This window comes from Mytilus galloprovincialis, chromosome 13, assembly GCF_965363235.1.
Source record: "Mytilus galloprovincialis chromosome 13, xbMytGall1.hap1.1, whole genome shotgun sequence".
In the NCBI taxonomy this organism is placed as follows: domain Eukaryota; kingdom Metazoa; phylum Mollusca; class Bivalvia; order Mytilida; family Mytilidae; genus Mytilus; species Mytilus galloprovincialis.
Window position 1 is genome coordinate 73067920 of NC_134850.1, and position 13461 is coordinate 73081380.

At 33.5% G+C, this 13461-nt stretch overlaps 1 protein-coding gene across 1 annotated transcript; it reads right to left on the bottom strand.

Annotated features, from left to right (window-relative positions):
* Positions 1-260: 260 nt before the first annotated feature.
* On the bottom strand, positions 261-10507 carry LOC143057165 (signal peptidase complex subunit 1-like). The gene is made up of 4 exons (XM_076230413.1): positions 10316-10507; positions 3320-3379; positions 2278-2364; positions 261-863 (listed from the first exon to the last, which is right to left on the bottom strand). The coding sequence occupies exons 1-4, from the start codon at positions 10367-10369 to the stop codon at positions 756-758; spliced, it is 309 nt and encodes a 102-aa protein (XP_076086528.1). The 5' UTR covers positions 10370-10507; the 3' UTR covers positions 261-755.
* Between the last annotated feature and the right edge of the window lie 2954 nt (positions 10508-13461).

The window sequence follows — 13461 nt, forward strand, 5'->3', positions numbered from 1 at the left end:
TGGTCAGTAAAACAGTTGAGACATTTCAATACTTGTTACAGGAAATGTATGCCTTGGAAATAAACCATTACTAAATAATTGCGTTTCAAATGAAATTAAATACTTTTACCAAAAACATTAACATGAAGCGGGATTATTTGTCTTTTTTATTTTGATTTACATTGATTATATGTGATTTTATTTGTTTGGGTTTTTTTTGCGAAATTTGTGAAAATGTCCCACTTAACAGTAAAACATTCAGCATTTACAAAACTAAGACATCTGGTCCAATAATATTTATTGCACAATTACTCATCTATAATACAAATTAATATGGCGATGTATTAAAATACGAAATTTTTTTCCAAAGGAAATATACATTCAATTGTGTTACACACCAAGTCTTATTTTTTGCTCATTAATGATCTCAAGATTTATTTATAAATAAACTGTAAATGCAGATCTTTTGGTAACAAAACCTTGTACTGTTGATTTATACCTTATCTACCAAATATATTTTATCTATAAGTAGGAACAAGTTTCAAAATGGTTCTATATTTTTTACACAGTTCTTGAAGTTACATTATGAAAATAGAAATCTAAGCAGTATGAAAACTGGAACACTTTACAGTATACGATTCTTATGATTCCAAACATTCTAGTGATCAAGTTCTCAGCATTCAAACACAATGATGATCCAGTCCCACAAAGTCAGACACTGATGACCATACACTTTATTACAAATTTAATGACAACAATTGATAACTGTGAAATGTTTATTTCTTCTTCTTTGCTTTTTGTTGATCTGTTGATTCTACTGTTTCTACAGATTTCTGCCAAACAATATTCATTCTTCTGAACATTGGCCATGGTGGTAAGGTTAACTGAAATAAAAATATGTATTTGAAAAACTAAATCTAAACATTATCCATGATGAAAGTGCTATCTGAAAAGCACTAAGTCACTAGCCATGATGGTCTTTTTATCAAAGATAAAAAATAACTATTTGAATAAAAGCAAACATATTTTAAAACAAATAACACTGGCCAAGGTTGAACAGTTATAATAATACCAAAAGCACAGTTATGGCAAGGCATTGTTGATATTTTCATTGTACTAAATAATTCTTAGCTGTTCAATTTGATGTAAGTTGTAAGCAACCATAGGCTGATCCTGCCCCCCCCCCCCCCACTCTTTTACTTGGGAGAAAATTTGGTTGATTATATAGGGAATCACTTAAGCATGAGTGTAGTGGCCCCCATTATAAAAAGTTCTGGATCTGAACTGGTATGTGATCATCAGATGTCGTTTGAGTATTATAAAGAAGAAGAAGGCTTGTATGTTATTTCAGATTTCAGATTTTGATGACATTTTGTGTGCATTTAGAACTTGTTCACTGTTATTTTACATACATTCTTTACATTTAGAATTCAAATTATTCGAATGCATACAAAATTTCATCAAAATCTGAAACATTTCACCCAATTATGTGCACTTTGCTATTAATGTTTTTTCTTAACTGCTTATTGTAGATTTTAGGTATCTTTTGTTATTTTTCTGATAAAGATTAATAGGGGTAGGATAAAGAACTCAAAAACTAGTTCAACCTAACCATGTTTATCATATTCTGTGGTTGTCTTTAGTAACTTCAAAACTAGTAGTAGTAACAACTTTCATTGATGGAAACTAGCTGATATGCTGTTAGTGTAATGATTTAGTTTCTGTGGCTTAAACATACACATACATTTGGTGTGAGCCAAGGCTCCGTGAAGTCCATACTTTGACCTTTAATGGTTTACTTTTATAAATTGTTATTTGGATGGAAAGTTGTCTCATTGGCACTCACCCCACATCTTCCTATATCTCACAACAATATGAATCCAGCTTTTTTGAAAAGTATATATTATATAAAATGTGTGAAGATTTAGTTTGTATGGCCTTACCAAACAAGATAATATAAATCCAGCTATTAATATATACATGGTCTGTGCTTATTTAGTTTGTATGGCCTTACCAAACAAGATAATATAAATCCAGCTATTAATATATACATGGTCTGTGCTTATTTAGTTTGTATGGCCTTACCAAACAAGATAATATAAATCCAGCTATTAATATATACATGGTTTGTGGAGATTTAGTTTGTATGGCCTTACCAAACAAGATAATATAAATCCAGCTATCAATATATACATGGTTTGTGAAGATTTAGTTTGTATGGCCTTACCAAACAAGATAATATAAATCCAGCTATTAATATATACATGGTCTGTGAAGATTTAGTTTGTATGGCCTTACCAAACAAGATAATATAAATCCAGCTATTAATATGTACATGGTCTGTGAAAACTGTTGACATATGTATCCCCAACCAAATCCAACAATCTGAAAAACAAATCACATCATTCATTTGTCATTACAAATAAGAATATGTCCATATATAGTATCACACTATCATTTTCTAGGTTCAGTGGACCGTGAAATTGGGGTCACAACTCTAATTTGGCATTAAAATTAGAAAGATCATATCATAGTGAACATGTGTACTTAGTTTCAAGTTTATTGGACTTCAACTTCATCAAAAACTACCTTGACCAAAAAATTTAATCTGTAGCAGGACAGACGGACAAACAAATGGACGCACAGACCAGAAAACATAATGCCCCTCTACTATTGTAGGTGGGAGCAAAAAAATGAACTCTGAACTGGATAACAATCCAGTTTTTTTAAATAAGATTCAATACAAAAAAAATAAAAAAATCTTCTATGTTGTATTTAACATTTGCTCTTTTATAATTGTTGAAATAAAACTTATCATGCTTATTGAGATATATACCTGTATACCGAAATAAAATATGCCTTTACGTATTTAAATAACTTGGAAGTACACATATAATTAAGGTAAATGATTTGTTTAATTATTTGCCATTTATCTCATCAGAAAAGGTTTTCAAATTATAAATCATGTTATGTAAAAATTTGTCATATTTTACTCAATTTCTGTAGATTTTGATTCTCCCCTCATTCTTCATGTTCTTTGTATCTTACAACAACAAAGGTTAATACTTAAAACTTGAAAGAATGAATTACAACATTTCATTGAAATCAATAATAAATGTAACAAATTATCAATATTTTATAAATAAACAATATGACTGAGCAGTGAATTGTTTTTTTAAAGTGGCAGAAAAAATGGCAGCCAGTAGATGCTATATGCATCTGAAAAGAAAAATTATTTTTTTGGTTTGAATTTTCAAGGTAATACAGTATAAAAACACTATTTTAGTTTTATATAAATCTAAAATTATTATTTTTTTTAGTTCTAACTACTAAGACATACCCCAAAGACTAGAATTATGACTTGAAATAATCTTTCTGCTCTTTTTTGTCCTTCGAAATCCTAAAAATAGAAGATAAAATGGAATAAAAACACAAGATATGACAAACTATTAATGTAACTATAATTTGTTGTTTACCTAAAGATGTCTTTTGGTTATTTGTGTTGTTGAGTTGCTGTCTCATTGACCTTTCCCCATCAGTTTTTTTTTTTTTCATATTTCAATTTTTCTGTCTACAGTTTTCTACATGTATCTAAACGGCAAGAACAAGCGTCAAGTAGTGGCAAGAAGTAAAATTTGCAACAAGAAGTCAAATTAAGTCAAATTAAGAACGGATCCACCTACACTTATGTGTATGAAATGTAGAACAGCTAATACACATTTTTCCTGTTAATAGAATGATTGAATTTTATTGAAATTTTTCTACATTCGTTATAGAAAGAAATTAAATAGAGAATGTTTCGTGGGTCACAGATGATGCCCCCGCTTGCATAAATCAATATATACATGTAGGGACATAAATGTACCTCAAAAATGGCAATAGTGACACTACTCACATTCTCACTGATTGTGGTAATAATTGTCTTTGATGGATTAGTAATTAAAAAAACATTTTCTTTAGATAAACTAAAGAATAACAAGATAACAATATTTAAGGGCATCACTTTTCCGATAATTGAATTGAATTAAATTTTAAAGTTCATAAGATATGGCCTAAACTGGGATCCATAGATTTTTTTCCATAGCAACGTCACACCACATCTTACAATTGATTATTACGTATGTGAACTTGAACTTCTTTTCGAGCTAAGTTTTGTTTACATTTGAAAACGTGCTATTTATGAACCTAGGGGATGAAGTTGGGGTTGTTTTGGGAATAAGGAAAAGTAGCTTAAAATTGGAAAATATTATTTCTACTGTTGTATAGAAACCTTAGAAGTAGTAGCAGGAATTCTTCCACTAGACCTCAAAAGAGAAGAAACTGGTATAAGACAAATTGCAAAAATAAAAATCACATAAAATCACTACCCCTATCAAACAAATTTTTGAAGATTGGAAAAATATAAATGATCCTGAAAAAATAATCTCACTAATTGGAAGAATGGTATTACAGTCTGAAGACATGAAGAGATCAACAGAGATTGATACTGATTGTATAGAGTCTGAATTTGAATTCCGAGGGTTACCAGCCTCAAAATCACCACCAAAGTATTGGAAAAATCTGGCAAGTTCAAAGTCAAGATCAGAGGAACAACGAGAACAAGCTTTTCAGGGAAAGACTATTATTTTGGAAAAAATACATCAACTAAAAAAAATACAAGAATACCTTTCACTGATGGCTCCTGCAGAGGAAACCCAGGTCCATGTGGGGCTGGGGTGACTGTTTTAATACCAAACAGCACAGAACATGTTGAGTTAACACAGCCAGTTTCTAATAGAGGATCTATTTTATTAGGGGAATTAGTAGCTATCAAGCTGGTAACAGATTTTCTTATTATTCCAAACAACAGAATCCATCAAATTTTTTTCAGACAGCCAATCAGCAATTGGAATTCGAACTTTAAATTGGAAATCAGTTAATAACGGCAAAACTATTCATGATCATGATGATATTAAAATCGGTATTTTGGCACTAAAATCTAAAGAAATCATTGTTTCCATTGAATGGACCCCTGGACACGCTGAAAAACAAGGTAATGAACTAGCAGACCAACTAGCTAAAAAAATAGCACAGGAGGCAGAAAAAATAGAAAGCATTCCAATATTTACAAACAACAAGATATACAAAAAAACAAAAGACAGTGTAATGGTAAAATGGCAAAACCAATCGGACAAGTGATAATGGAAGAAGATATTATTTCTTTCATCAAAATGTAAAAAATACACTTCCAAAAGACAAACCTTCAACTGAAATGTATCGGATACTGTGAAAGTACTTTAATTCGTGGGTATCAATTTTCATGGTTTGAGCAATATTTACATGTTCGTGGCTTTTTAAATTCGTGGATTTTAGTTTTCTAAAAAAAAAATTGAAAAATTAAAGCCTTAAAAACGAAGATAACAAATAGTCTGGATTGAAGTAAATTGCAAAGTAAACATTGGCCGGTGTAAATCGTAGTGATAACACTACTTAACCCTTGTGATAAAGTAATCAACAGATTAAAGACTACCAAAGGTGTTAATTAGGCAATAAACATGTCACCTAAGTAACATTAACAAATGCTATAAACGTATCTTGAATTGTCAAATAATTCTTATCAAAATCAAGCCCAGCATGAAATTATTATTTCCCATATGTACGAGAACTATGAGGATATAAAATGAACACTTAATCATACTAGCATATCAATATCAGAAATCTGACTTCATCGATCAAAAATAATTTTTATGAGCATTAAAAAATCAAAAGTTGTACAGTTTAGGTAATTAAAGATTAAATATGTATAATCCTGCATGCGGTTGTAGTTCTGTGACTGCTATTAAAATATTCTCAAATTTGGCGTTATTCAATATATTCTCTAGATCATATCAGTAGTAAAACCTACCGATGGGGATCTTTCCATGTCTTGATTTGGACAAAGGTTGCTTTATTTCGTTGGACACTAGCTTAAATTCATGGATAAAGTCATCCACGAAAACCACGAAAATTGGTTTCCCACGAATAAAAGTACTTTCACAGTATCAACAAGTTTAAAAGAACAGGATATTGTAATTTAAACTCGTACAAATCAATGATATGCCCAGCACTCATCGACAAATGCAGCTGTGGACAAAAAGAAACAGTTGACCATCATTTACTGTATTGTGAAAATTAATAGGAGGCTAGAGAGAAACTCTGCTCTGCACTCTACTAACACTTGAATCAGAAGTACTATTAGCAACAGCAGAAAATGAAAATTACAAACATCATATAGAAGATATTCAACATTTGTTAGGGGTCTCTATTAACGATACTGGAAGGTTCACAAAATAGATAGTTAAGGTTTTATAAGGGTTAAATATTTATTAATTTATATTTTTATTTTATTTAATTATTTATTTAATTAATTTTCTCTGCAGTGCCACATCATAAATACAAACGTACTAATGAGTTTTATACAATAGCGACATAAAACAATGCATCAGACACAGAACAAAATCCAGGGCCAAGAACCCCAAAATACCCATGTCAGATATGCAATAAAGCCGTTACATGGAAACAACGAGGAGTAGCTTGTGATGACTGTGAAAAGTGGTTTCACGCCGAATGTATGCATATGTCCACCCCTGTATACATGTCTTTAAATAACCTATCATGGCACTGCACTTACTGCGGAATGCCAAACTTTACATCCAGTTATTTGACTCCACTATATCTACATGCAATAGCTTTTCAACTTCTGATAGCAGTGACATCAGCGATGTACTTACACACAAAACCCAGGGCCACCAACATCCTGCTCTTTACCATCTAAACCAACAAAGCAATACAAACCACATAGCTCACCAATGAAAATCATAGTCATCAACTTTCAAAGTATACAAAACAAAAAAGCAGAGGTGATGAACCTAATTGAGCAATCAGACCCAAGTATCATCATGGGCACGGAAACATGGCTGCTGCCGTCAATATGCAGTGCAGAAATATTCCCACCAAACTATGAAGTCATGCGCAAAGACAGGAAAGATGGATATGGAGGAGTTCTTTTGGCAATAAAGAAGGAATACATCTCTGACTCCATTGAAACCACAACAACATCTGAGGCAGTATTTGCTAAACTAAATCTGGGCAAAAATTTGTCACTCATTATCGGATCTGTATATAGACCACCATCAAGCGACACCAACTATATGGACCAACTTTGTGAAACTATTGAACATGTACACCAAAGCAACAAAAATTCAGTTTTATGGATAGAGGGTGATTTAAACCTTCCTGACATTAACTGGAACTCAACATCTATCCAAGGAAATAAAGTTAACTCTGGTATCAACAAAAGACTCCTAGACATGATCCACAACTGTCATATGGAGCAAACAGTCACTTTTCCCACCCGACTGGACAACACACTGGACTTGTTTCTTACAAACCGGCCAAGCCTAATCAACAGATGCTCTCCTTTACCTGGTATATCAGATCATGATGCAGTCTTTATTGCAACATCTGCAGCTGCAAAACGAGGGAAACCGGTAAAACGGAAAATACACCTATGGAAAAGAGCAGATAATGAAAAACTGAAAAAAGAATGTTTAGAATTCCAACAACAATTCCTAGACAAATATACCATTCAGTCATCTATAGCAGAGAATGTGGCTAGACATCAGCACCGCACTTACTAACATCCTAGATTCATCAGTACCATCAAAGATGACCACCAGCTGCTTTAGCCAACCCTGGATCACAAAAGAGATAAAAGCAGTATCACGGCGTAAGAAAAGATGCTTTAACAGGGTCAAATCATCAAACAGATCAAGGGACAAGAAAAAGTACATTTACCAACATCTAAAATCAGCAACAAAAACAGCATGCAAAAAGGCCTACAATGATTATCTAACCAACATAATATCACCAGACTGCACTTCAAATCCAAAACGCTTCTGGAGTTTTATCAACAGTAAAAACAAGGACAGCAGTGGAGTGGCACCACTTAAAGCAACAGATGGCCTTACATACTCAGAACCAACGGCAAAAGCGAACATCTTGAACAACCAATTTTCATCGGTATTTAACTCCAACGAACCAGAAGACAACATCAAACCAATGGGTAAACAGACGTTCCCGAATATGTTTAACATTAACATCACAGAACCAGGTGTATTAAAACTACTTCAAGGCCTTAAAATCCACAAAGATACTGGACCAGATGGATTGTCAGCTAGACTGTTGAAGTTCATAGGCTCTGAAATAGCACCAGTCTTCACAGTCTTTTTCCAGGCATCCATTAACCAAGGAGCGATCCCAAAGGAATGGAAGAAGGCAGACGTAGTTCCTATATTTAAGAAAGGTGCTAAGAACCGCCCTGAAAACTACAGACCTGTCTCGCTCACATCCATCACCTGTAAAATGCTGGAGCATATAATCACAAGCAGCATTATGAAACACCTAGAGAAACACACCATACTAACAGACGCACAACATGGCTTCCGTAAACACAGATCCTGTGAATCTCAACTCATAATCACTATCCAGGATCTAGCCAAAACAGTCGATAACACCGGACAAACAGATGTCATCCTCCTGGACTTCTCCAAGGCTTTCGACAAGGTTCCACATAAGCGACTTATGCATAAACTACACCACTACGGAATACGGGGCAGTCTCCATAGCTGGATTGAAGACTTTCTAAACGAAAGAACACAACATGTCGTTCTCGAAAACGGTAAATCCAATACTGCACCTGTCCAATCAGGAGTTCCTCAGGGCAGTGTCCTCAGGCCCATCCTTTTTCTACTTTATATTAACGACCTTCCTGATTACACAGTCAACAAATCATCAGTCAGACTCTTTGCCGATGACTGCGTCTTGTACAGGGAAATAAAAAACACCAAAGATGCAGAACTACTACAAGAAGATCTGGAAACCCTACAAGAATGGGAGAATGATTGGCTCATGGAATTTCATCCCAAAAAGTGCCAAGTCATCCACATTACCAATAAGAGGAAACCAATTAGACAGCCATATATCATCCATGGTCATGTATTAGAGGAAGTAGAATGTGCAAAATATCTGGGGGCCAACATCCACCACAAACTAAACTGGACTACTCACATAGACCAAGTAGTAAGAAAAGCCAACAACACCAGGGCTTTTCTACAGAGAAATATATCTCAATGCCCACGAAAGACCAAGGAACTCTGCTACAAGACCCTTGTGAGACCACAGATGGAGTATGCAAGCATCATTTGAGATAAAATTGAGAATGGAAATGGGGAATGTGTCAAAGAGACAACAACCCGCCCAAATAAAAAACAACAGCAGAGGGTCACCAACAGGTCTTCAATGTAGCGAGAAATTCTACACACAGCAAACAATATCCACAACCTGGAAATGGTACAAGGTAGGGCAGCAAGATGTGTTACTGGTGACTACCACCGAACCACTAGTGTAACAAACCTATTACACCAGCTGCAATGGCCAACCCTACAAGAGCGTAGAGCTACAAACAAAGTCATAATGATGTACCGCATAGTTAACCACCTGGTTGCAATACCAACATCTTGCTTAATCCCAACAGCAGCAACATTAAGAGGACACAACCAACGATTCCTTGTTCCAATCGCAAGAACGCAGCTATACCAGTACTCGTTCTTCCCAGACGCCATCAGATTATGGAACAGTCTGCCACCAACTCTGCAACTCAATTGACACATTCAAGTGTGAGTTGCAGAAGACCAAGATGTATTAAGGACTGTTTTAGGAAATTTTTAACTGTACATACAATTTTTTAACTGCACTGTAAATATTGGTTTGTCTGCACCACGCATCAGTTCGATAATACACCAGATGGTGGTATGAACTGTATATGGAAGAAGAAGAAGAAGAAGAAAACTACCAGTGTGATCTAAATACAGAGAGATTATAGTGTCAAGTTGACACTCACTAAAGACTTGAAATGTTGAAATAAATGCATGCTTGAAGTGAGTTTTATTCTGTCCTTGAAATACCAACAAATAGAAAACATGTACAATTTCTTGAACTACTTTTATTTTAACCACACGCATTGCTACTTAGGAGAACTGATTACTATCGAGAACAGATGACTACACGATACTCATGGTGGTAAAATATGTTTGTTATAAATGCCTCAAATTTTACAATTTTGAAAGTTTTTATATATGAGTGCATAGAACAAAACAAAGGTTGTTTAGTAATATCTTAAGACAATAAAAAGCATATATCATTTTCAAAAAGTCGGTAAAGGACAAACAGCTGTTCAAACTTCAAGACTGCAGCACTGCCAGCAGAAGAAAAAGATTTCCTGCATCCATACTATAGCATTTCAAATAATTTTAATTACCATATGCAGAGGGACTTTCTTAAATGCTTCTGGGAGAAATCTCTCGAGATCCATTGTGTTGGCTGTATGTGAAAAAGTCTGATTTTAGACTTTCCTACAGGAAGTTGTCGTGTCAAAAATAATTACGGAGTTATCGTTCCTAATCCGAAAACTTTGGTCCAAGTTAGGAAACAGAACTCGATTTCCGTAATCTACTACTAATGTTTTGTATTATACTTCTAGTATAGGCACACCTCCTTATATGGAGTACCTGTAAAACAAAAACTAGTTCCACCACCATTAAGGCCAAAGGACGAATTAAAATGAAAATGTAAAAGGGGAAAATTCGAAATCCTTTATTTTTTTGGACTGAGACTTCTTTTCTCATCATTTCATTTCAGCGATAATTTCATAACAAACGTTAAAAGAAATGAGATATTTCTGTTCATTAACCATTTTTGTTAACATGATTAAGTCATTGACGAATAGATGAATAAAATTAATGATAAACTTATTTAAAATTAAAAATTTCAATAAATTCGATACGTCCCGGTCCGTTTTTAAAGAATGTAGTTCAATAACTTCTCAATGTCAACATGGTCAATTCAGAATAATTTAATTTTCGGGATGAACATTTCCCAAGCCACATGCTATAGGAAATGGATATGGAAATATGTACCAAACTGTCATATTGAGGTGAAAAAAGCTGATTTAAAAGCCAGACTGTTAACAGGAACTTATACTTTACAAGTTAATAAAGCCAATTAAGTTTAGTAATAACAGCAAAATGTAAAATTTGCCTAAATGATACAGAAAATTTAGAACATTTTTTATTGATATGTGACAGATTAGAAGACGTACGGAGAAAACACTTGAACACTCTAAAGTGTTATATAGAAAACATAAAAAAAAAGGAACGTACAAAGGTCTTGAAAAAGATGGACTAGCTTCTAATGAAACTTATTCTTGACTCTACATGTGAAAGTGTGAGAACATCTATTCACTTAAAAAAGGACAACTATACTGATATTGAACAAATAACAAGGACATTCTGTTATGGACTACATGTGAGTAGAACTTTATCTCCTAAAAGATGAATCATAAGAAGTAATATTATAGACAGTGTGTAAATAGACTTAAAGTGTGCCTAATGAACAATGCTTTTACATGTTTTAGTATACGCAATAACCAAGGGTGGTGGGATAACTGTAAATTTGTAAATATCTTTTCTTAGACTATATTTTTTAATTGATGTATCCCTTTGGGAGTGCTCCTGAGAGAGGAAATTACCAGTAACAGTAACAGATGTAACGCGTCTTCTGATTCAGTGGCTGACGTTATTTTGTTATCAGCCCATAGACATAATTTAGTCATGGGACGGTGACGTCAGCAACGTTTTTCATGGGTTTCTACGCTTTAAAATGGAGTTTAAAATTGAATTATAAGAAATGACTGTAATATTTTTTCTGTCTATTCGAAATTGAACATAAAAAATGTGGTGCACACTGTTAAATAACCCGCTACGCGCGTTATTCGGTGTGCACCAAATTTTTTATGTTATTTCTTCATAGACAGATAAAACATTACAGTCATTCCTTAATGAAAACTGCACGAATCACTTGTAGTTAAAAATTCATATTTATGATTTATGTCAACATTATTGTAATAATTATAAAAATCATTGTAATAAACTACTTTGCTCTTCATGGGCCCTTTAATTGGAATAAAAATATCTTATCTTCAGTATATTATCTTGTGAGTTATTGTCCGGCGAAAACAGGAAAACCATACCTTTTTTTTAATTATTAAACGCCATACAACTTGAAAACTTAAAATCGAAAAACATAAGCAGATATAAACAATTAACCAAACATGCCAGAGTTTCTTGCAAACTGGTGAAAGTGATTTAGAATTATTGTTCGACATGTCGACGACGGACCGGCGGACAGCTATATATCATAACACTTCCCGTAAAGGGGCGTAGGCATAAGAAGCCCTCGGAATGAATGAGACAAATCAGGAAAGCTGAATGGGACTTCATAAACACCACCATCCTGGTAGAGCTATAGAAAGCAACAACTCAAAACCGTTCAGAATTGTGTAAAATCAACAATGATGAAGAAAACAAGATAATACAGGAATAACACGCTTTAAAAGTAACGGTCATCTAGTTAACGACAGCAAAGGGAAAGCAGAACTTCTCACGGTAATAAAAGTCAGCTCAGTATTTACAATAGCATGATAACGATAAATCACTTCCAAAACATCTAAGCATATAAAGTACATAATACCGCTCTAAGATGAAACGGATCAGGAGGAGTTGAAAAGCTGTTAAACAATTACACACATCAAAAGCAATTAGGAACAGCCGATATAACAAACCGAATATTTAAAGAACTCTTAAAATAACTAGTACCTGGACTTGCATTGAATATCTCAAAAGTCCATCAAAAGAGGAACGAAAGATACCAGAGCCTGAGGAACAGTCAAATTCATAGATCGGAAATAAACTGACAAATCCATGGCTAAAAAATAAAAAGGAAAAGTAACAGACAAATATTAAATAGTACAAATGAACGTGAAAACATAGAAAACTAAAGACTAAGCATCACCAACCCCACAAAAATGGGGGTGATCTCAGGTGCTCTGGAAGGATAAGCAGATCCTACTCCACATATGTGGAACCCGTCGTGTTGCTCATGTTATTACAAACCTGGTAAATAGTCTTATTCGATAGAAAGTCAACGGCTGATACTTCTGTACCAAATATGGTTCAGGGTTTTGTCCCAGCTATTAATTCTGACGATTTTTCTGGTTAAAAGTAAACCCAAGAAAAATATTAAACCGGAAAAAATATAGTTATAATAGTATATAAATGTCTCTGAAATAACTGACTATTATTTTAAAAGCAAGTTTAATTTAATATTTATGATTTTTTAAGCTTTGTGATTGACTTTTTTTTTATCATACTAGTATTGTGATTGTCACACTTTATCAAATTTATGATGCAATGAGATTTTTAACTTTTCTGTTTCTTTTAATATTGTAACAAATGGATGCTCAATATTTTTATTTTGTGTTATTCTTCTTGTTATACATTATCAATAGTTTTTTTTTTTATACTTGACTGATACATGTTTCTTTTTTTTTAAATAATAATTATTATT